The sequence below is a fragment of the Cyanistes caeruleus genome, chromosome 17, assembly GCF_971803275.1.
Source record: "Cyanistes caeruleus chromosome 17, bCyaCae1.hap1.1, whole genome shotgun sequence".
NCBI lineage: Eukaryota > Metazoa > Chordata > Aves > Passeriformes > Paridae > Cyanistes > Cyanistes caeruleus.
The window spans coordinates 8,942,594-8,967,272 of record NC_141717.1 but is presented as its reverse complement, the minus strand read 5'-3'; the positions used below and the strand labels follow the sequence as shown (position 1 = coordinate 8,967,272).

The window sequence follows — 24,679 nt, the reverse complement described above, 5'->3', positions numbered from 1 at the left end:
ATTTGCTAAGTAGTCACTCTTAGTTCTGATGGCTTCATCAAAGCTGCTCTTAAGTGACTCTAATAAACTAAAAGTGGCTCAGAAAAATGAACCCTGTTCACACAAATTATGTCACAGCCATTACAATGTCTCAGTCATTAAAAACAACAAGTAAAAACAACTGCACTTCAATATACTTCTGTTTATTTGACCAATACTTCAGGTTTGGTATAGAGCAAAACATTATTTTAGATTTAAACAATGTAACTGTTAGAAAAATATTTTTAAAACAGAACTTTTGTTTACAGTTAGGCACAAGTTTCCTTTTATTTAGTCAACAACACATGGTCAGCTGTGGAGGGAGCCTTAGTGCATCGAGGTGATGCCAGTCCTGAGGGAAGGCTGTCACCAAATACCACTGCTGCAAAACCTCAACAGGTGGATATTCCCTAACACAGTAAAAAAAACTGATGTCCTGATGCATTTTGCAATCTGTTCTTCTATTATTTTTTCTTCCATTTAGATGTAAAATAGGTATTTGGGTGATTCAGTCATTAGTGCAACAGAGGATGGCTTTCTGCAGACAGTGCCTTCTTCACTGGGTGCTGCTCAGGGCTGAAATCCTCCGCTGTCCTCTGCCAGCGCCGCTTCCCTGGCGCGCAGGGCGAGCGCCACGGCCCGGGCGGCACCGGGCTCCCAGCCTGCTCCCCGCAAGGCAAACAGCGTTAACTGCACTGCTGGGGACAAGCACCCCTCCAGAACACCCCATCTGTCAAGTTCTTGGGATGAAGTTACATGGAAGTTCAAACTACCACCAGGATCCCATAGCTTCATTTTATTTTGAGCATGATGTTCTCAGGGCTCTATAGCATTAGTGACCGAGATTCACACCAAGATGTGAAGTCTGTTTCTAACGTGATTTAAAGTTTTGCCTGTCTGTTGGGTGCTTCCATAAGACAAAATGGTTTGTTTACCCAGGAATTACACTCTAGTACACAGAAACTGGTGGTCAGTCTTTAGAAGTCACCAACACCAGAACAAGCTACCAAAAAGCACAACCTATAGAAAATATTCACCCCAGAAGCCCAGTCATTTTGTTTTCTCTTTACACAAGACGCTAAAATGCTGTGTCCTGGACATGCAGCTGTCACACACTGTGTCTGTACATCAAACATTTTTACTGAGCTGAATTTTTAAGAGCTTTCTGTGTTTCATCTTAGTTGCTTACCTGGTAGAAAGTCACTGCTGCTCAAGATCTCAGCAGAAAAGGGATGCTGAAAACAAAATTCACAAACAGGTTTAGGTCATTATTTCCTTCCCATGTGTGTTACCTTGTGCTTGAAAAGATAACAGTTATCAGTAACAAAACCATACTCTCCAAGTCTTGAGCAAGTTTGTGATTATGAGTGTTCAGTAGCTATTCTGATCACATTTTTATATCTGTTCAAGTTAATCTTTAAATTTGTTTCCATGCATACAGGACTTTGCTATACATACACCCATCACCTATGTCCTGCCCCAGATTCTATTTAGGGCAATCTACATTTCCCTCTTTTGACCATCTCACCTCATCGTAGGATGTGTTTTGGTTTGTGTCAAATGCCCTTCCTGGGTAGCCTGGCACCTCCTGGGCAGGTTGCCTGGAGGGGTGGTATGAAGAGGAGCTTCTCTGAAAAACAGTATTTGGCATCAGCAGTCTGTGTTCTGGCTTCCAGCTGTGACTGTATGGTCAGCACTGCTCATCTCCCTTGTTTCAGGGAGATGGCTTTTCCACTAAATCCACAATGAGGTCATTCTGGCATCTCCTTCTGAAATCTGACATTAACAACTACAAGAACATCCACACTTGGTAGGTAACCAAACCTCCCTCTCAGGAGTCCCACTCCTGACACTCAACACAGGCACAGGTTGAAAATCCCCAGCACATAGAAAATGCCCATTCGTATTCAGCTTATCTCTTTACAGTCAATATTTATTTGTATTATCACACATATATTTATAGTTAACAAGAGATCAATTTAAATTATTTTTTTCATTTATATAATCATTTTAAGTCATACAGGGGAATTTGTTTTTTGGGAGGAAGGAGAGGAACGTAGCAAACACTTTATCAGTATGTAGATCAAGGAGATTTTACTCAACCCAAATAAAAACACCAGACAGGACCTATATGTCCTCATTTTAACACTAATTTGATGGCTGAGCAGGCAGGACTGCCTTGAAAAAGAAATTTAAGTTTAGGACAATAGATGTCTATCAATGTTGTATGTGATTTAAAATGGGGTTAGGTCAAAGCACTCTGTTTTACCTCAACTAAAAATAACCACAAATCATAACCCCTTAAGGAAATCCATAGCCAGGGAGGAAGGCAGCCTCCTTGTTAGCTTAGGCAAGGTTCAAGTGTGACCAAACCCTTTGGTGACCATCACTGCACATTAACATTAAACATTTTCTTGAAGTTTCATAACCATAAATTATGTCTGGTGAGGGTAAGGACTTTCCTATATCCTTATCAGGTTGAATTCCAGCCTGGAACAAACAGTTAGGGACCTTTCACAGCATCCTTTTGCTGTCTGGAATTAAGTAGTAAACATTTAGATGAAGTTTTAAGTACAGACTTTTCCCAAACCAGCAGCCTGTTTGCACAGCTGGAGGAGCCCCATGGAACCCTACCAAGTAATTAAAGAGGAGAAGCTGAGCAGTCACACTGACCTGCTGGCCTCTTCCTCCCCGTGCAGATGAGCTTCGTTTTGCCCTTTGCTCTGCCTGTAGCTTTCTGCGCAGAAACTGCTTATCTTTTCCTACCTGTAGTCAAGACATATTTGATCATTAGCTGGAATGCATTAATTATCCTTGAGTGGCTCAAGGCCTGTAAGTAACCGGTGACCAGAAAAATTCCTTCTATTCTAAAATAATCTGTCTGCAGAGGGAGCTGCAGCAGCACATCTTGAAGATAAAATTCTTTTGCTACAACTTTTTTTGAGTTATATTTCCCTGCAACTCCCATGGGGAAGGACTCCCACCCTTCCTTTGCACAGTTGTAGGAAAAACAGGTTACAGCCCCACAAAGCTGGATGAGACAATCAACATAGAAGCCAAATTATACAAAAGATACAGCTGAAAGCCAAACTTACATTATTGATTTGCTTAAGTAAGAGTCTGGTCATGGTCTTTCTTCCTCGTATTATTTGCCAGTAAATATAAGTAACAATTCTAAACAAAATAAAACAAAAAATGGTCCAACATATGAGCACTTAATTCTAGCCAGTGTCAAGATAGAAATGTATCTTGTTCATTTTAACCCATTAAAAGACACACTTCTCTGTATATGCACACACACATATAAAATAGATATATTCAATTACACAAGGAATGGCAAACACATGGATTTGCTTAAAACATGGCAAATTATGAAATTGCTTAAAACATTATTTTGGAAAAGACCCAAAAATTTATGGACTTGTATTCAAGGTGAGAGGTATATTTAAGTGAGTCAACAATACAAGATGCATTTTGGATAACAAAATAACATAGAATGACTCTGTCATCGCCAGTTTTTTCCACTTAAGGCCTTTTTCTGGTTCTTTTCATTAGCAGATACTTACAGTACAAAAGTAGAGAGGATGAAGAAGAAAAGTTGATTTGTAATTAAGTTATGGTAGATCCAAACTACCCATTTTGAGGCAGTGTAACTTTCCAGTATTTGTATCCACTCAGTGACTGCAGCATACATAGAAGACAAACCTCTGAAAGGACCACATTCTTTTGAAGGTTTTAACCTGAGAGTGTGATAAAACAGCTACTTACAATTTCATATGTTAACCAGTCAATTAGTTAATACTGTGATTTTTGCACATCAAGATGCTCCTCAGTTTTCTATAGCCCTCTACTGTCTTTGGAACTCTGAGGGTGCTTCCATGATCTGTATTTCATTTTTAACTTGTGTCCCTCTCCAGCCATTAAATGCCCACCCAGAGTATGCAATGAGACATGAGTCCTTGCTGCAGTGGATCAGTACCAAGCACAATCTTAACATAAATAGAACAAGTCAATAATCTGCTACAGGAAATTGAAAAACTGTATTTTTAAAACATTTCATCACAAGGAACCATCATTTCACCTTGTCTGCAGGGACACGAGTCGCTGCAGATCTTCAGTAACAACAGAATATGGTGAAATGGAGCAGCACATTATTAGAATTAACATTTTCAGGTAGACTGAAATAGGAAAGTGTTTGCTTTGATACTGAACCACTCCAGAGAGTCTGAAATTCCCACTTGACATCTGGAAATGATGGCTCTGATAGCTTTCATCCCACCTGGTTTCATGTGCAGTCTCCTGTCTCACTAAATATCAAAATCATGTTTCTGACTTGTCAAGAGAAAAGCATATCCATGCTGCCCTCCTGCCTGTGACCAAAGTAACACACACAAAACCAAAGAAGCTTTAAAATATTGGTAACAACCCAGATGCATTGTTACAGAGTCAGCACTGCCTGCAGAAAGAACCTCTGAAGTTCATAAACAATCCAGAAGCTGACCTCAACTGAGTTTTCCCTGAACTGAAACACTGAGGTGTTTCTCTGCTGCAGACCCAGAATCACCTATACTAGAAGTAAGCTAGGAACTAGGACTTGGTCACAGAAACTTTTTCAAGAGGAGGAAAAGTAAAATTTGATGCATTTAAATAAGAATCCAAAACTTCAAAGCAACTTTGTTTCTCCTGTCACTTTCTCGTGGGACAAGTTACTCAGTGAGCCACGTTCTCACAAGCTGACAGAGCAAGTCTTGTTTTCAGAATACAGAACATCTCATGAACACCTGAAACCTTCCACCAGCAATTAATATAAATTCTTTTACAGAGAACTGCAGACTCCTCTGCCTGGTGTCAGGTCACACAGCATAATTTAATAGCCCTTAATGTCAGTGATCTTCCATACCTCCAGACAGTGACTCCAATGACAGACAGGACTCCAAGCAAGGAAGGACAAAGCAGCAGAAAAATGAATGATGTCGTCATTTGAGCAGTTCTCCACACTTTGCGAGGGGGCTGGCAATTCCTCCTCAGGCTGACCTTTAAAGAGATGAAGATACTTTAGGATGCTGTTACCTGCCACTTCAACTTGGTTTAAGTCAATCCCACTGAAATTGCTGAAAGCATCTATCAGGAGTTTCCAAGAACAATTTTTATGTGAATTTGATAGATACAGTGTCGTTTTAGAAAACTTCAAGAGTATAGTCTTAAAACAGTAAGAGGTAAAAGGAGGTTCTGTTGGGTTCTTCAGAAGTCTTTTGTAGCATATGCAAACTCATGGTTCAGGGAAATTTGAATCCATCTTTCTACCTACAGCTTTGCTCTTCTACATTCAACACTACAAACTGCTTCATGACCCAACAAACAACTTATCATCTGGTCATACTACTAAGACAAAGAATTCTGAAAATAAGATATTTCTGCCATGATCTTTAGCTGAATCACTCTGCTTACACCTAGATAACTTCACAGAGGGGAGTTGATGGAGAGTAACTGGGAGGCCAAAGGCACAGCCACAGGCTGAGTGTCTGTACTGACATAGGCACTTGTCCACTGCTAGTTCTCCAGCCTTTAATTTTACTGCTTTATTATTTATGATGAATACATATGAAGTTTGTTACCTTTTTCACAAAAAATACTATAAAAAATGCTATCATCTGGATACCAGGCAACAGAGGTGAGAACAGGATACCAATCCTACAAGAAAGGATTTATAGAAGAAAAAAGTTACATCTTCACTATTCACCATTCAGTTCTCAGTGCACTGAAAGAAGAAAAATACCACAATAATTTCATGTACAGATAGTGTGGAATTATTTGGAAATGTGATTTTGTTACCCTTGATCCTCTAGCAGTAAGTCCACCTTGGAAAATATGGAATTTTAAACACACATCTATGTACAGATCTGCAGAACCCTCTTATAATTGGAGTAACACTCATTCTTGGAAATAAGGCATCTTTTCCAGCATTTAATACTGAGACTATTTCAACAAGAGCACCATCCCAGTGGGGAAGTAAACAAAACTCCAGGATATTCCTGCAGGAACCTATCAGGTTTCTCCCACACCAGGTGGCCACTGGGTAAACTACTGACTGAAGTTATTGTTTCTATCCACATAATTACTTTGGCAAGTCACAATCCTTACCAAAGGCACTGAACAGCTCATCTCCCAGTCATTTATCCTGTTCTTTCTGGGAATAAGATTTTTTTCCATTGTAGTTCTATGTGCAGATGAAGTTATGGCTGTAAATTGAACACTTACCAGGTCAAAGTCTGAGAATAGATCAAATCTAAAACGCTTCGTCCAATATCAAATTCTGGCAGCCCCAGGTTCATGCAGACTGTAGTTCCAATAATTCTGGGGATGGGGGATAAACCAAAAATTATAGCACAATAGCATTTGCTAAATGATAAAGTTGTCTGTAGAAATCCCTGTGTAAATGACCTTCTGAATGTAAGCATCAATGACAAATTATTTAGAGGCTGCATTAATGTCATGCAAAGCAGTCACAGCTCATTCATTCAATAGCTCAGCAAAAATGAAATAATTCGGCAAAAAAAAAACCCAATCCTGTAAAACAAAGCAGAGTTGAAGTAAGACCTAGTATATATTTCATCCAATTGAAACAGAAAACCAACAAGGATTTCTTACTGTATCAGGACATATCTATACTATAGTAATTACTTGTTACGTTAAGCACAAGTATCCTTGTGCTTAAGCAGCTGAAATGTCAAGGGGCCTCAGTATAAAACCGTAACAGCTTTTTCAGGTCCTGAGAATTTTCAGCCTCAATTAAAAAAAATGACATTTGTACACTGATACTTTTAATGTACCCTCAAAAATACATCCTACTTCAAACTAACTGAGGTTGCAAGGAGCTGAAACAGACAGGTAAGCAAGTACTGAGAGGATTCCTACTGAGGACCAACAATCCCTTTTAGTCACCTCATTTTTCCTGAGCTGTGGAGACTCAGCTTTTTGCTTGTTGTAGCAAAAGCAATAAACATTTTGGTAACAATCACATCTTGATACCACCTTATCAACTGCATCATCAACAGAGCTTGGCTTTCAGGAGGTTACTCTGAGCATAAAATATTAAATACAAGCAATTGTACTTTTAACCTTTCACAAGCCTACGTCAGGTGCTTTTGCCCAGCTTAGGAGAGACCATTCATCACAGCTGACATTGCACTTTTAGTTCTGTGACCTTTTGCTGGGAGGTGGTTTCCTATTGAATACAACAAGAACAGGAAGATTAAAGTATACTGGCAAGAGCCATGGAGAAAAGTCTTCAAGAGCTTCTCAACATTGTTTTGTATTAATTCAACACAAAGTTAACAAAGCCCTACCTTGTAAACCAGTCTTGTTCAAATCATGGGCAGAGAACAAATAATGGATCTCCCTACACAAAAGTATGGCCAGGGATCTAAATGCTCTGTAGAGCTGGCAAGCACTTAAATACTGCCTAAGCCATAAGTAATGTTTGGCACTAGGAAGGTTCACACAGCAGATGTTAGAAGTAAATTATTTTTTCCTTATATACAGAGCTGTATTGACATCCAGTTCACAATACTTTCTCATTTATCGTGCTGCAGACCTCTACATTTGATAGACTCATTTTATGCTTAATAAGACTGAAAATCAGATTTTAAATTTGTGGATGCTATAGTAACATAACTAAGAGGGAAAAAATCACAGTAGGGTACACCAAAGAAAGGCAGTGGCATGTCCATTCTTATGCAGAAAAGAACTTGTTTTCACCTCACTCTCAGGAAATCCATGAGAGTAGAATGTGGCCTCCTCCCCGTGTGTGTTCCATCTCCAGAGGGAGAAAGGACACACTGACCTCCTTCTAAGGAGGAGCAGCAGTATACACAAGGCATGTACACAGAGACTCTGCCTGGTAGGGAAAATCAAGGAAACTTCAGTGGTGCCACAGCCATGCTTCTGCTGGACTTTTCACACATGGAGAAAACAGATTATATCTTTGGTCAATGAATGCAAACAAGATTAGAAAAGTAGTGCTCACCTTCGTAAAAACTCTCCAAAGAAAGAGCCAAGCAAACAAAATATGAAGTCAACTAGAACAAGACGATAGATATCTTGGCCAACCAAAGTTTCCCAGCACTTTAAGAAATAGAAAAAAAAATAAAAACAAAAACATACTAGAAGTTAAAAATTGTTATTAAAACATTGTTCCAAATACTCAGGCATCTGAAACTTGATCAAAGATCTGAAAACTTGATCAAATATATTCTAGCAGACTGGCAAATCATAGCTGACTTCTCAGTGAACAATGCTGCCATCCAGCTGAGACTTGAGCTGGGCCATCCATTTTTTTCTACAGTTAATTTCTCTCAAGTTGCTAATAAAAACTGTTAGGGTAGGAGCTCAGTGCTTGCCTTTGCTGAAGCAAGTCTCTTATCCAAATGGTTCCTAATCTGGCGCTGTAAGTCAAAGGTTTGTGGTTTTGAAACTTTACCTGTGACTGTGAGGTAGCCACAATGTTAAGCCAGTAGTAGCACAGTATTCCAACAATTGACATTTTCAGGATGATATTTCTAAAAAGAAGAAGGAACAATAACTGCACCAACAGCTGGTCCATGCCTGAAGGGAGTGATGGCAGGGTGACCATTGGTTACACTTTTTTACCTCCTCTTGGCACTGCAGAGTGCCAGGACTAACAGGAGCTCTCCTGGGAGGTCAGGTGTGGCATTGTTCTATTGTCCTGGCAGAAGGGGAGCTGGGCACACCTTGACACTGACACTTGACAACCTTGGCACTGACATCTGCCTAACAGGATGCTGGGTGGGTGTGGGGGCTCCTCAGGGGAGAGAGGGCTGAGGGCCACCAGGGTTAGGCAGTGTAAACTCCAGGCATCTGTTTTTAAGTGAGATGACCTCAATCCTCTTTCTCTTCCCTTCCTTTCCTGGGGAGGGGCCAACAGCCCAGGGGCCATCAAGGACTGGTACAAGCCCAGTGTCACAGTGCAGCCAGCTGGGAGGGAAACCATTCCTCATCCGCATGCAGAGACATAACATCCCAGAAGCTTATAAAAGACAAATGGTTACTAAGACAAGAGCATACAGAAGCCTTTGGAGAAGATGAATTCTCCTCCATAGCTCCCTATTCCCTCCACACCACCCAGACACAGCTTTTTATACAAAGAACTCTGACAGCTTCAGGCTGAAAACACTAAGAGGAGGCAGCAAGAAATACCTGGCAATAGTGACATATATGTGCTGTCCAGGAGTCTGAAACTTCTCCAGGTGCCCGAGCCAGGAGAAGAAGAATGGGATCAATGTGTTGAGGAGAGATACAATCACAGGTAGCACCAACGTGGCAGTTTGGCTCTCTAGATCATTTCTATGCCCTTTCATAAACAGCTTAAAGAAAAAAACATAATCAAACAACCCAAACTTAGCGCCTTAACCAAAATGCTGCCTCAAGGTGTGTTCACAGGAAAGCCCCCTGGCTCTCCTCCCTGTGTGTTCTCAGGTTAGAGACTGTCATGTTTTAGGGGCCCATGAGCAGCAGCACAGAGACCCTCTCCCCTTCCCCTAAATCATGTGGGACCAAGGGTGGGAGCCCCAGCTGAAATGCAGTTCCTGGGGGAGAAGGGGCAGGAGAGAAGCAGCTGGGGTTGTTTGTCCCCAGGTCACCAGATGCACTGTCCCTAAGCTGACCATGGGCCCAGGCAAGCAGCTGCTGGAGAGAGGAGGGAGATTTGCTCAGACCCCTCAGGTCCCACACTCTTGCCATAGTCCCCAGTGGGGGGACCATGCCCCAGGCCTTGCAAAGCAGCTCTTTAGGTCCAGTAGAATTTGTGTGTGCTCTGGCAGCAACAGCAGCTCTGCTCCCCTGTGCTCCTCCTAGTGAGCAGACCAGTGCTCGTGCTCAGTGTGAAACACCTATGTGAAAAACACAAATCTTGGCCTTACCTCGAGGTTATTAATGGAGAGGAAGTAAACACCAGTGCAAGCAGCTACTGCTGTTCCCAGGGAAGCAACCCAAGCAAGAAGATGAATAGCAAGACGAAGAACTCTCTCCTTTACAGAAAAACTTAGAACTTCTGTGTTTACTTCAGTGAGGCCTTCCTGCAGAGAAACAATTCCTTATGAAGAAGTTCTTAGACAACAGCATAAGGCAAAACTCGTTTCAAGGAACTACCTGAGAAACAGAATGAAAGATTATTGCTCTAGAACTTGGGCAGAGTAACATCCTAGGAACATTTACTGGGCAACTTTTTGTTCCTATCCTAGAAGTCAAGTTTCACAGATAATATTTCCAGCCTGCTTTTTGTTTATAAAATATTTAAATAGCAGGAAGGAGAGAAAACAGAAGAAATATTCTGTACAGCAAATATATAGCAGTCACAGAGACTCATTCAATAGAACAGAAGCATACAAATATTTATATGTAGCTTAAACAGAAAAGGAAAACAAGTAGTTAAGCCAATGCCAGGAGCTCAGACCAAATGAAACTCAGGAAGCCAGGAAGATTTAAATCTCTTAGGCACAGAACTAGCATGCTTGTGTCACTCTGCCAGAGACTTGTATGTGCACACACAAATTTGTATGCACAATTAAGTCTCTAGAAGAATGACTCATGCACATTAGTTTTGTACCTCCTGTGGTTTGTACCTTTATTTGTGTGTGGAGATTCTTCTGTTTCAGCTTCACAGCTTTTTCATTAGTTATATTGAAGTCCCAAATGCAGAGCAACTTGCTGGCATTCACAGAAAATAGCTCAGGGTTAGTGAAGTTCCTGGAGAAGAATTTTGCCATGCTGCAATGAAAATTAAATTGGTCAGATGTGTAACAGGGAAATTCATCAAGTCTGTACAGCAGGGCAAGGAGGGAGATTTGTCAGCTTTTCCATCACACCACAAGTTTATTGGACCTAAGTCACCGTATGTCACATACAACAACGTGGAAAATAAATTTTAATGTAAGAAACTCTAGCATTTCCATCTTGGGATTGTTGCTAACAATCTTTGGCCTCTGGAAGGCCACATCAATAAGAAACAATGTTAGGAGCAACAGCTTACAAAAGGGGACCACAATATTCCCAGTTTGAAGTGGGATTCTCTGTATGTCCCTTACTATTTTGCAGTTATTTTTAATTTCTGTAATAAAGGTTTGATTCCTGAAGACTTGCCTTTGAGCAGAAATTTCTACTTAAACTTTACACTTGGAAATGAAGACTTACAGAAATGTACTCATGTAATTATTACTTCTGTTGACAGGATGGGTTTTTTTATTGTGTGGCTATTTTCCACTTAATAGAAGAGAAATAGGAATTCACAGTCAGTTTACCTGAACAACAAGATAAGAAAACAGATGACAAAATATATTCCAACAGTGAAGATATAGGCCAGCTGCATGTTGTAAGATGGACCATGCTCCGTTTTACTGATTGTAGCATTGGTGTAAAATCCATAGTAGAGCACTGTTTGTTGAAAATAACCCTGAAAAGACAAGGACATCATTCAGAATATTTTCTATAACCTCCATGGTGGAAAGAATCATCACCTGAAGAACAATTACTGGAGGTGGGAGCTGTCCTATTCCTTATCATGAAATTACAGGTGTGATTAAATTTAAATACTTACAGCTCCAGTGAGCAGCTCCAGGCCCGTGAATGAAAGGTTATTTGGTTCTGCTGCAAGAAACTGAGGAATTGTGATGAAACCAAAGTTTATGAGGAATGAGAAGATGTTAAAATTTAGCAGCCACGTCAAGAAAACAAAGTAGGAAAGAACACTTGTTCCAAATTCAGCACCAATGATCTTCAGAGTCTTGTGCCATACCCGCAGCTGGTGAAAATATTCTGAAAGGGTATTTCCAAATCGCCGAAATGACTGAAAGGAAAAAGAGGAGAGAGATGAATCTCAGCAAGTAAACAGGACTCAATTTCACATAATAAAGTTCCACATTTTAATGTTACAGTCTCATTTTGATGTTAAGAATGGATTTGCCTCACTCCATATACCATAAGATGGTTAACTGGTGCTACTGCAGTGCAAGTCATTATTAATGAACACTGCAGCAATTAACTGGGTCTTTGGGAAGTAACATGAAGCAGGACACCAGATTCCTCTGGAGACAGTGGTAACATTGCAGCTAGAGTGGTTTGCTCTGTTGTGACTGACAGAAGTTTCTGGTACTTACCACTGCTGCTCCCTGCAGACACTGTCTACAGCAGGAAGGCTGAGCACCACGGTGCCTTGATCTTTTTGTTATTTCTTTAAGAACTTTATTTCTGTGGAAGAGCAGGGCAGGGGTGACAAGCATTATAGTATGAGCTGTAATTGAATCAAGAAGCCAAAGAAGATATTGCAAATATAATTTCACCCCTGTGCACATGAACAGAGTTAGTACAACACAGAGATGTTCTCACTGATTCATTTTATATTAGCTGATGCCTTGGCTCCTGTCCCTACTATGACAGCATGTTCTAACCCCTCCAGTAACTCACACTGGCAGCACAATTTAAATTTATTTTGTGTGGAGACAAATGTATGGTTGAGATAATGCTGTCTCCTCTCCATTTTCAATGACCAACATCCAAGTTTCCTCTGAAAATAAATCTCAGGTCATCATTTATAACTAAATCTCAGGACCTTGATTTTCTGTTTTGTATTACTATAGATATTCTTCTCATCTCTATCTGTTAAATTATTTTCTCTTGCAAGACATTAACTTTTTAAAAGTGCATTAAAAAGTTCTTTGTCATAAAATGATAAACCAAAGCTCAGCAAATGGCAAACCCCCATAACTGATAGCCAGATGTTGCTAGAAGTAAATGTTTTTAAAACTAAACAGATAAACTTTTTACCTAATCTCTCTCTTTTTTCCCATGGTCTCTGGCATCTTCTGCATTGCTTTCATCCTTTCATTGGTGGACATACTTGCAAGACTTCCAACTAAATCTTCCTCTGCATCAAACCCATGCAAAAACCAAAATTGGGGAATAAGAATACAGTCATTTTTATACACAGCCTGAAGTGGATATAACAACATCCCCTATTCACACTGCTACCAAGATGTGAAAGCTGAGACTTAATAATATTGTCCAGAATATCTTCAGTTCCCTCAGAACTCTAATCAGATGCAAGAAAGTAGTCCAATAATGTTCACAGAAAGAGCTACAATATAAAGGAAAATAAAATACTGACAAGACTCCAAGATTCTGGTCCATTGCTTAAACATTGTTTGATAGTTACACTTCTGTGATGCTGCATATTGATTTGAAAGATAAACTTTTGCTTTTTTTCTTCTGTAATTTTAGCTGATGTTAGTGCCCATACTTAGCACTACCTATGCCACAGACACATCTCTATGACCTGACAATCAGGCTGCTTCTGCATAGTTGGAATTTGATGCTAATTCCAGACACAGTGGCTGAAAGCAATCTATTAGCTGGTCAAACAAATTCTAATAAAGAGCTTAGCATTTCTTTCTACAATTTAACACCTTCATACTGCTCTGCATTTCACTTATCAGGGGATTTGAGTGTGTTAGGAGAGGATAAAAGATTAATCACTACCATAACACAAACCTAAGTTGTCCCTATAATCACAGAAGGGCTGTACCCACAATTCTGGTGAGAAACTAAGAGCAGCATCAACCACACCATCCTTGTAGAAGATACTGACAAATATTGAACCACTTAGCTAATCCCCTACCTTTACTGCACGCTGGATCTGTTTCCAGTGTGCTGGAAAAAGCCATGAAGATCTCATCAGGTGGTCTTCGGTTGCGTCTCCGAATGAAGCTGTCTAAATAGCATGCATTCTTTAGGAGGCCCAGATAGTCCTGACAATTTGACTTAAGAAATTCAAATTTCACTTTTGCAAGAACAAGTTAAAAGTCTGTCCTTCAATCTCACTAATTTCATGCAAACACACTCCCCCACTCACTTCTTTCCTTTGTGGTTGTCTTTGACAACCACAAGCACTTTTTCAGGTAAGTGCTGGAAAAGACAAACTGAGCCCAGTCTTTAGCTGTCATGGAGAACTCCATCTAAGCCACTCACAAATGCACACATTCATTATTCAAGATTTTATTCCTAGAAGACAAAGCCTATCTTTAAAAATCATTCCCCTGCCTTCAGTTGGGAGCATTTTAGAATCATCTCCATCATGCTGAGTAAGTCGTATGTGCCAAACTCTTATTTCCCTGGGGCCAAAATGCAGCTGCTCTCTCCACTTCCTTTCATCCACTTATTCAAACTCAGGTGACCACACTCCTTAAAAGCATCTGCCTTCCAGCCATGACACAAATGAATTTAGCCACAGCTTTCCTTGCCTGGCCTTCCCAGTAAGCTAATGGCCAGTCCCAGTGTCACATCCCAATGTGGAGCTCAGCTCTCTGATGTGGAAGGACCCCATTTATGACTCCTTTTATTATGTGAAGATATTCATACCTGAACAAGAAGGCTTTAAAATATTTATTAGTATTATTTTATGGAGGGTAAGACTGGCATGCAATATTGTGATGTACCACAATCCTTACCTTCTGATCCACTGGAAATTCCATGAGTATAGGGATAATCCAGCAGATGGAGGGTAGAATGTCGGGTGTGAATCAGTTCTGGCTCAGACTCAAAGGAAATATTGTCTGTTGAAGGGAACCAGAGTTACACAAAGTTGCAAACTTCTATGGGCTATTTACAGACACAGAATGCCAACCCTATGACAAAATCCAGATCTACTGCCAACACAGCAACCTATTCCCAACAAAATTCCCATATTCCACTCCAATATACATCCTAGTACTCAACAACTTACTCAGTCCATACAAGACAATATTTATTGATCTGGTAATACAATAGACAATCCATGGATTTGCTAATAAAATACCTGAACTGCTTAAAAAAAAATGAAGCTAAAAATATTTACAGAGTTGAGCTTTGCAGAGCTGCAGGACTCCCTCGTGGCACAGACAACTGTTATTTGTTCCAGGGATCTTCTAAGCTGGTCACATGAGAACTACATACCTGTGAAATTTCCATATGGACTTGTGCTGGGTAAATTCTGGCTGTAGTCAGTGCCAGGTCCCAGGGAGGACATTGGGATGGCCACAGGGTAGTTCTGCTCCCTCCCTCTGTGTTCTCCATAGGAACCGTGCAGAGATGAATCATAAGGAGTTTGGTGAGAGAATTGATTCCTTTGAGAGCTCCCTCTGTGCAAGCAATAAAAAAGAAAACCCTGACAATCAGAAAAACCCTCAATAGGTATCCTGAATAATTTGCTACCTATTCTCATCAAATTTAAGTTTATTATAAAACAAATTGTGATACTGAGAGGTATTTTGTATTTAGAACTTCAACACTGTAATTCTGACTTGGTCATCAAATGAATTAGGAAGGCTAAAATTTTCTCTGACTGAAGTTATCTTAGACCCTTAACTAAACAGGAATACCTGCTTGGAAAACAAAGATATCCAAGGTTACAGCCCATTGTGAAAATTACTGGAACTAAAAAATATGTACAACATTATGACATAAATAAATTTAGCTGAAATTCATCCAACATGTAAAAAGCAAACACACCATTTCCCTGAATGCTGTCTTCCTGGGAAGAGTTCTAAAAATATATCTGAGAATGAAAGCATAAAGGAGGGATTAAAATAAATCCACAAATTAAAACTCCAGAGCAGAAGTATCCTCTGCATATAAATAACCTTATTTCTTATGGCACACAGTAAAATAAAATAAACTCACCTTCTATCAATTTCCAATGTCTCTGAGAAGTGGTAGTCTGGATTTTCAAAGGCTTCATTGTAATGATAATGCATGACAAGTCCTTGATTTGAAGGATGAAATCTTCCTTATTTTTGTCTCTACTGCTTCATTAATATGTTAATGGAAAGACTGATTACAGACCTGATTACAAAACAGATGCAGGTACATAAAAATTAAAAGGAAGGTACTCCACTTTAGCAACTCACAAGATTCTGCTGTTCTACTAACAAATAACATGAAACAGTATAAATCAGCAGTGGTTGTAGCTTCATCACCATTGAGAAATTGGGGCCCACCAGAAGTTGCAGGTCAAATAGAAACTCATATTTCTCTATAGTTAAGTCTCTCCAAGCCTGTGGGACTGCAGTGCCACGGAAGTTTTCCCAGCACTAATGAGACCAGGCTTTAGAAGCATGTCAAAACATTAAGAAAAAAGATTTAAGTCCTCTCTCTCCTCCTTAAACAGCAAAAGCCAAATGTGCCAATTTTCTCAAAAAAAAAAAAAATCATATATTTCCAAAACTAAAGAGGTGAAGCCTTCTCTTTTCCTTGCTAGCAGCACATCTCTAAGCCTTAGTTGTGAATAAGGGACCTGCAGGACAGTGGCTTTGTACAGAGCTGACAACATCTAGAAACTCATTCTTAATGAGGACTCTTATAATGGTTTAATCCTCAGTCCTTTAAATAGGCCTGGTTTTAGATTTCTCACAGACTGCCCCATTTGAACCTTAAACAAGCCAGACTTAGTCAGAATTTATTGAATGGGAGTCCTCATGAGTCGGTAAAAAGGGAATGTTATATTAGAAAAACAGAATACAAATTAAACAGGCAATTCTTGCAATTAATCAAAAATCATACTCAAAATAAAAAAGAAATTATTTTTAGCATTTGTTTTTAAAGGCACCGTGCAAGTTTCCTAAGCTGGCAAGCTATTCCACAGCAGGGAAGGGAAAAATAAACTATAAAGGGCACAGCCAGCAAAACCCATCAAACCCTATTTTTATTTCAGCTCCATTCCTGGGAAAAGCAGAGTTGAATCTCTTTCAACAGTAGAGTCTCAACAAACTTCTTTATTTGCAGTGGATTTTATTTGTGATATTTACTGCAGCAAAGTATTATATGAAAAGTATCTTCAAAATGGATATTTATATAGTGTCTAGTTTCTGAGGGCTTTTCAAAGTCAGAAAAAATCAAAATCAAGCATCAGCCATCCATATCAGCCAACGTGCTGACATCAACCAAACAGAAGAAACAGATCAGCCTGGCTGGAAAACACATCCAGCATTTCTTTCTCCTATTCATTTGAGAGTCCTTGAGGCTAATCCATAAGGGCTTCCTCAGAAACTCAAAAATGCCCAAGACAGGTTCTCTGTTGGCTCTGTCATTACCCATTTTATTTTCTTTGAGTCTTATGGTACATTGCATGCCAGGATCACTATGAAAATCCGCAGGGACACTTACAGGCTAACACTGAACCCAGCATCTGAAAATAAAATTTTTTCTCCACTCACCAGGCTTTAAGGACTTGAAATGAATTTTCCATGTATGCTGAGACAAACTAAAATCTGGCCATTGCATTTCTGACCAGTCATAGCTCACTAGAAAGAACCCAAAGCAGGTAATGTTCAAACTAAACCATCACCTTCTTCTTTTCAACCTATGATGGAATGCAACAAACCATAGCTTCAGGAAAAGATAGGACATTTAGACCCAGTTTTTCCTTTAAAAATTATTTAGAAGGAAAAATAAATTGCTGGAGGTCAGAGGTTATTTGTGAAAGACAGAAAGTGGGATCTTGACAAGTACTCCCTTTGCAGAGGGGCATCTGCTTGTGGATTAAATTTTTGGGTTTCAGCAAGCAACTTATCTTGCTGAAACAAATCCTGTGCACCTTCTCTGGAGTACAGAACTGCTTAAGATCAGTGGGTTTAATGATCATTAATATGTAAATAAGTTAGAAGATCTGTGGAGGGTGAGTGCTTTCCACTTAAATTGTTCAACCCTGTAATGATATAGGTCAGGAAACTCCAGGCAGTGCTTGGAGACTCATACTTCTGGATCATTTCCCAGAAAAATTACTGCACTCAAGTCACAGATCAATGGTCTTGACAAAATATTCCAGGTTAGTTTCATCCCTTCATGTGCAGGTAATGTTCTGCTATAGATACTAATCCTCATGTAGGATATAATAAATCAAACATGAATGTCTTGTCAAAATAGTACTTTGTCCTGGCATCAAGTCTCAGGAAAGCCACTTTGACCTTCAAGCTCTTTACCTGTAATCCCTCAGTAAAAATGATTTCATGAAGTAAATACTATTTGCACACATCTTGAAGTGGAATAAAACCAGGGAATTCCAGAACTGCATCATAGATAACTTAATAATGTTGAATGAAGGGAATAGAACCCATGGAAGAAGTGATTCAGAAGGCTGAATGTGCTCTATTTCCATAAAGATAGTTTCATTTTGTAGGGGATCACTACACAGGGCTTCACTGTTATCCAAGTTTTATTCATGAATCCCTGTCCTGTTTAGCATGTTCCCCGCATCTTCACGGTGAAAAAACAATAAACCAGATTGATTTCTAGAAGCCAAAAGTGAGTTTGAGAGACAAGCTGGAGTTTTACATTCTGCATCAACAGCTGGATTCCAGTACTGATCACTACTCTTCCACTGTCTCAGTCCCAACAGTTTCAACACTTGTGCAACAGACCAGGAAATCCTCTCAGAAAATCTAAAGGGCCTGTGAATTGACACTAATCAAACACTACACTGGAGAAAATCTCATCTCTGATTGATGTATTAGCAATGGAACCAGCGTGAATCATACACGGAAGCAAAAGCCACTTATCTTTACTGCATCTTGCCAAAGTACCCAGCCAGCACCAACAAACACCACCTCTTACAGGCCTCCCATTGTGGTTTTATTGATGTCAGCAGGGTCAATTACAGGAACCAACATCAGCTCTGCTGTTTTAGACCTTGAATTCAATTTAGCAACCTAAATTGTGTCTCTGCTACAAGAGATCTTCCCAGTGACAGATGACATGCAGCAGCACTAGACTCATTTGCTTACTACGGCATAGTAAGAGATTAAAAAATGGGAAGAGAGTGACAGCCCCTCACAGCCACCGTGCTGCTGTCTCTCCCAACAGCTTGTTGGATTTGGAGCCCAAATGGATTTACTTCCTACTCCTATAGTGCAATGGCACCTACCAGAATCCAGATCCCACTCTCCCCATCCCTCAGCTGCTCCTGGTAAGAGTGGGGTCCAGAGAGCAGCCAGACAGAAAGAAGCAGAAAAGTGTCTGCCTCCAACTGCTCTTCATCATCATGAGCTCTGCTCCTTATTTACTCTTTATCCATTTTTTTGTACCCACTCACTTTTTTACCTTATCCCTTCTATTTAACATTCCTCTTGTAATTCCCCCATAACATAGTAAGATGACATTATTTTCCTCGTGTTCACTTTCCTTACAAGTTAAACCCTTTGCATCACCTGTGGTTGCTTAGATAAAGTTTTTGGGCAAGAACTGCCAGCTACTTTGTGCATGCAATGTCCCAGACAGGTTCCTACTTCTTCACCTGAGTTTAGAAATCTGTATTATAAACATGCCCCAGAAACATCTAGAAAATTGTTACAATACATAGTTAAATTTTCATGTCACTTTAGTAAATTGTTATTAATGTAGGCACATAGAGTTTTTGCATAAAGGGAATGGGTGAAAGTCCAGATACTTCATTAATTCTGTGAAATTCACTGTACTCTCCCTCATCTACCACACACATCCCTGCTTCTCCACCCAAAAGGCCCCACAGATATACAATTCCTGTGGACTGAAGTACACTTGACAATGACTTTGGATAATGTAATTCTTGCCCTGAAGGTTCCTTTGAGAACAACTTTCTGTGTTGGCTGCTTTTATTCTCCTAACTCTGACTGCAAGGGCAAACTTAATTCATTGGGAAAATCATAAGCACTGAGATATATAACTATTAAAATTAGAGAGAGGCAACTGAAGAGCAAGAACAGTATACTTGGCAGACAAAGGCAAGGTTAGCAAGAATACGAAACAGAACTCTACATTACTTCTTTAACCCTTGAAAAATATTACCTAGCTCATAGTCTGTCCCTTAGAGGGAAAAAAGGGCTGAAGCAAGAATCATTTTGTATCAGTGCAAGTCAGTCTTGTGACTCAATTTCCAAACTGCAGACTGTCACGTTCTCTGTATTTAGCAGGACTAAATCTTGCCTTGCAAAACAAGTTTTTTAAGTCTATTAACCAACACTATCAGCTACTTCTATATGAAGGAGATAACTCCTTACAAGAAAAAGAAGTGAGTTTTGAGTAGCTGGTTGGAATTATTTTTCTGCTTTCAGTGGAAAGGCAGCCAACAACACCAGGCTTATTAGAAGGTACTGCTTACTAAAGCAATTCTGACTTAAAAGAAAGCTCTGTTTATTCTGCACTTGCAATGGATACCTCTCAACTTGCAACCTGCAAATTGTACTTTAATGAGCAGTATCAGTTACAGAAGTATCAATCATCAGTTTGAGTGAAAAAGCTTATGAAGACTTCACATGTGATCATTTTGGATAATAAACGGGTTTACACACACTCAAGGATCTTGGACTGAAAAAGGGCATTGTTCTGTTTATAATTTCTGGCTTAACTTCCTGTTGGGATATTGTTGTCCTGTTACTATTTACACAAGCAGCATTTAACGGAGCCTGAGGGAAAACAAAAAGTTTATCTGACTGAATATTGGGACTAGCAAGAAACTAGAACATTGCTAGGGGGAATCAGTCAAAAGAAGAGAACTGGTTTTGTCAAAATCCTTATGTGCAGTTTTCAAATTGTTTGACAAACAATTTCACATAAACAGGATGTTTTTTTTTTCCCAACAAAATCCAGCTCCATTAAAACCCAATGCAGCCTTATTAACATGTTAAGAGTCTATTCTGTAACGAACATACACAACCTACAGACTATACAAGTGGCAATTAGAGACTTTTTCACCAATACATGAAGAGGACACCACTGTAAAGTTCCAGCTCCTCTTATACCTGCCCATATAGCCATACCACACCACCTCAGCACTTCATCACTTTCCAAGGTAAAAAAGTCTTTCTGACCAACTTACCTCGGGGGAAAAAACAACCAAACAAACAAAAAAGCACCAAAAGACTAAAACCAAAACTACAAAAAAAAATAAGAGTTCAATTGCTTTGGCTGGAGTACTGACATATCAGCCCAGCACAGGTGCCGTTTCAACTCCATTCCTCAGTACCTGCAGCCTGCTGCTACCCTCATCCTGCCCTAGGGCTGTGTCACACGGGCAGGGACTAACACACATCCACACCTGAACCAGCACACCTCGAATGTGGCTCTGGAGCCACTGACCGGCTGCTTCTGCTGCCCAGAGCAGGATCAGGCTGCCGAGGGTGGCAGGGCTGGCAGAGGAGACAGTGGTGACACTCAGGGGGAGCAGAAATCAGCACAGCTCCCGTGCAGTGCCACTGCTTGCAGGTTTGCTTTACTAACAGGGCATTGGTAATGACAGAGCCTTAGCAATAAAACCCAGGACACGAAGACTAGGCTTTTAGATGTACATTAAGTATTCTGCCCAGAAACGTTTCAGGCCTTGCAGGTGAAATAGTAAGTCTATGTATTTTGAGGGAGTGACAGAGGGAAGGACCACAAAGAACACGAATACTGAAGCCCGAGATTTTCCCCACCCATTTAATACAAATTCCCGTTACTTATTGTAACAGGAAAAACTCACAGCCTGCTACCCGGAAAATACAGTGCCACATCCATTCACTAGCATAGCTAGCAGACACCAACAAGCAACCAAAGCGAAATGTCACGCTCTAGGCTGTGATCCCAGCCAGGCTGGTGCCACACCTCAGAGAGAAGAATGACACACTAGCTAAATACCTCGAGGAAATGTGGCTGGTTCTCCCACGGGACCAGCCCTTGCAGCTAAAGGCAGAGGAAGCTCGGATGTGACTAAGGGGGCGATAAAGCTGTGAGGCGCCGTTCGTGCAGCAGGGCTGACACCAAGCTCCGGGCACCGCTCTGGGCAGGTGAATTCCAGCGAGCAGAAGCCGAGTGCCTCCCTGACATGCCCGCAGCCCGGCCCTTACGGTTCCATCATTCGAAATGAGCAGCAGCCGTTTGTAAGCGGCAGGCACCTGCCCAGCCTCTCCGGGACCCGGAGCCCCAGGGCTGCCCATCGCGGCTGCTTACCTCGCTCCGTACCTGGCCGCCAGGAGAGGCTGCCCGGCCCCGGCTCTCCCGCTCCAAGTGCCCGGGAGCCGCCCCCGCCCCGCCCCGCCCCGCTCCTCCCGCCGCCCGCTGCCGCCTTCGATCCCCGTGTCGGGGGATCCCCTTCCCCTTCCCCGTGCACAGAAACACTCCACCGGAAAGGAGAGCTGAGGTCCTGCTTGTACAGCTCAAGAGACAGAAAAACAACCCCGCAAGTCCTTTGCTGTTACCTGCCGTGGACACTTTGCTATGTTTCTGTTTGAGCTCCAAGATATTTGCTCTCCTCCCATGAACTTACACATGCTTCTTTTGGCCTGAGATAACAACAACCTCACAATAAAAAGAGACAAACAGTTTTCAGACACAGGACACATTACCTTTATCCCTGGATTAATCATTTGTAGAGCTAAGGGATAATCTTACATTTTTACTTGAATTAAAGGGGGGCTCTTCTAAGAGTGAAAAATTAGTTTGCTCTAGTAGAGAGCATAATCCGCAGTTCCTGGACAGGGAGTTTAATACCAACCCTTCCTGAGCTCTGCATGGACCAGAAGGAACTTCTCCTTTAGTCTGACACAGAGATACCGATTTTTCTTGCCTTTCTCCTTTCCCTTCCTTTTCCCATTTCATGCAGAGGTATGAAAAACTACGGATTGGACAAAGCTCCAGCTGAGCACCAGGCAGGGTGCAACACAGAGAAGCCAGCTAAGTGTTGGGGTGGTTCCTCTAACAGGAATCTCTATCCCAAAGCAGCTTAGCAGGGATGCCTGCTTCACCTTCACCCACTCCACTGCAGCTGGACTCAGGGATACCCCAGCACACTACAGTCACTGACAGGGTGTTCCCAGGGCCCTTCCCAAAGGCCAAGGCTCTCCTCTGGAGCAGGAGCATCCTCAAAATGAATGAGGGCCCAAACAGCCACCACTGGGGTGGGCACAGACTGGGCAGGAAACAGGGTAAGGAAAGGACTGGCTCTGCTGCCCAGACCTGTGGACTGCCCATTGCCTTTTTCCTTGTTGTTAATATAGATTAATAATATAGATTGTAGACCCCCAGCTGCTTTTGTGTTGATATAACCTGTCACACCATTTTTGCATATTTTATCTCCCCAGAAAACCACACATCTTAAAACTTCTACCAACTATACCTAAGTAACTTCTCTGGTCAGCAAGACTAAAAATACAAACAAATGAAAAATACCCCATCAGCCTTTGGATTAATGGCAGCAGGGAACTGGTAATAAATCAATCTGCTCTGTGTTCAGAAACTGTGCTGGTGTAACTGCTGACAATCACTTTTAACAAATGACTAGTGCTTTTCTAGCTCCTGAACTCAGTAAAATGTGTTTATCCTGTACCAGACACATTCTACATAGACTTAAGTGAAGTTTTCTAATGCTTCTTTAAGATTACATTTTGCCCAAAGCAACATTCCTGGCATGGCTGCAGAGGACCTGCAGATCTCCTGTACTGACCCAGAGCTGCCTGCACAATGCACAGGCCACAGCACAAGGCACTGGGTAGTCAAACATGAGATACCCCCAAAAATTAAAGCAATCACTCCGAAATTCCCTGAATGCTTAGAAGGATTTTTGAGCTGAGTCATTAGGAAGATGAACCATACAAAAGAAAAATTGTCCTGGAAATGGATGGTGTTGTTAAAAGTGACAGATGGATCCAGCATCCTGGGAAGAAAGAATGTGACACTGGCTCAGCACAGATTGAGATCTTGTGGATAAGGAGCACTGGACAAATGGTGTACAAGTGGAACTTACTGCACTCCCTGAGTGTGACTGTTGTGCTCTGATCCATTCTCTCCTCAGATTGTCTGTCTTCCTGTTTTTCCACCTGGAATTACTTTGATCCATAAAATTAGTTGAAACATTTCCAAGTGTCTTAAAAGCTTTCTCAAAGGAAAAAAAAAAAAAAATATTAGAGAATGTTCTCACAAAATTCCTGAGGAAGTCAATCTTGTTTCAATTCCTCCAATCTTTATTTAAATTTGTTCTCATGGGATCATTAACACAATACTTCTCTAGAATATAGAGTTTCAGAAAGAGTCTAATTAACCTCGAGTGTATTATTCACCTTTCCTCTTTGTATTCTTCGTGGCAAAAAAACCCCATAAATAAAAAGTGAAACTGCCACCCCAGATGACATCCCAGGGCAGCTTTACCCCATAAATATTCCTATTTAGGGCCACACAAAGACAGCCCATGCTTGGGTGGCTTCAAAGCACCAGTAGCAGTGAGTACAAATGCACATTCTTATCCAGAACATGAATCACACGCTCAGCACGAATGCTCAACAACACTACATGATTTTTCAAGAATGCTGCTGAGGGGTTTTATTTTCCATCCCCTGAGTTTTTTTGAATGATCAGCTGGGAGTTGTTCAAATGAATTCCATGAAATGTGGCACTCAACCAAGGAACTACAATCACCTGTGCAAATTATATCACTGAGGTGTCCAGCTATGTTACCACCATCCTGATCCTGCTACACTTTCGCAGCATTAGCCTTTGGTATACAAAAAATCCCACCTGGCAAAAACCATCCTGGAGATCTGTGAAAAGGAGAAGGGGAAAAAGTAATTTGCCTCTAGAGTGACTTATAGAAGGATAAGGGCAAGTTACAGCTTGT

General features: G+C 40.9%; 1 protein-coding gene across 9 annotated transcripts in view; it reads right to left on the bottom strand.

The window, feature by feature from the left end:
* Window positions 1–169: 169 nt before the first annotated feature.
* The window catches only part of TMC5 (transmembrane channel like 5), a 40,497-nt gene continuing 15,987 nt past the window's right edge, over window positions 170–24,679 (bottom strand). For 3 of the 9 annotated variants that reach the window (XM_086854676.1, XM_086854675.1, XM_086854678.1), the window contains 25 exons: window positions 24,481–24,602; window positions 23,813–23,940; window positions 22,269–22,368; window positions 15,745–15,906; window positions 15,019–15,203; window positions 14,535–14,639; window positions 13,706–13,798; window positions 12,856–12,955; window positions 12,189–12,279; window positions 11,630–11,878; window positions 11,334–11,485; window positions 10,659–10,803; window positions 9,957–10,112; window positions 9,235–9,401; window positions 8,498–8,576; window positions 8,045–8,142; window positions 6,277–6,372; window positions 5,634–5,709; window positions 4,919–5,052; window positions 3,585–3,758; window positions 3,114–3,192; window positions 2,692–2,784; window positions 1,547–1,648; window positions 1,208–1,253; window positions 170–680 (listed from right to left, as the gene is read on the bottom strand). In XM_086854676.1, the coding sequence (XP_086710802.1) occupies window positions 589–680; window positions 1,208–1,253; window positions 1,547–1,648; window positions 2,692–2,784; window positions 3,114–3,192; window positions 3,585–3,758; window positions 4,919–5,052; window positions 5,634–5,709; window positions 6,277–6,372; window positions 8,045–8,142; window positions 8,498–8,576; window positions 9,235–9,401; window positions 9,957–10,112; window positions 10,659–10,803; window positions 11,334–11,485; window positions 11,630–11,878; window positions 12,189–12,279; window positions 12,856–12,955; window positions 13,706–13,798; window positions 14,535–14,639; window positions 15,019–15,203; window positions 15,745–15,818 (2,586 nt within the window). In that variant the 5' untranslated portion in view covers window positions 15,819–15,906; window positions 22,269–22,368; window positions 23,813–23,940; window positions 24,481–24,602 and the 3' untranslated portion in view covers window positions 170–588. Of the gene's footprint in view, window positions 681–1,207; window positions 1,254–1,546; window positions 1,649–2,691; window positions 2,785–3,113; window positions 3,193–3,584; window positions 3,759–4,918; window positions 5,053–5,633; window positions 5,710–6,276; window positions 6,373–8,044; window positions 8,143–8,497; window positions 8,577–9,234; window positions 9,402–9,956; window positions 10,113–10,658; window positions 10,804–11,333; window positions 11,486–11,629; window positions 11,879–12,188; window positions 12,280–12,855; window positions 12,956–13,705; window positions 13,799–14,534; window positions 14,640–15,018; window positions 15,204–15,744; window positions 15,907–21,708; window positions 22,102–22,268; window positions 22,369–23,812; window positions 23,941–24,480; window positions 24,603–24,679 lie in introns of those variants that run through there. The other 6 variants (XM_086854677.1, XM_086854679.1, XM_086854680.1 and 3 more) reach the window with 5 other exon arrangements.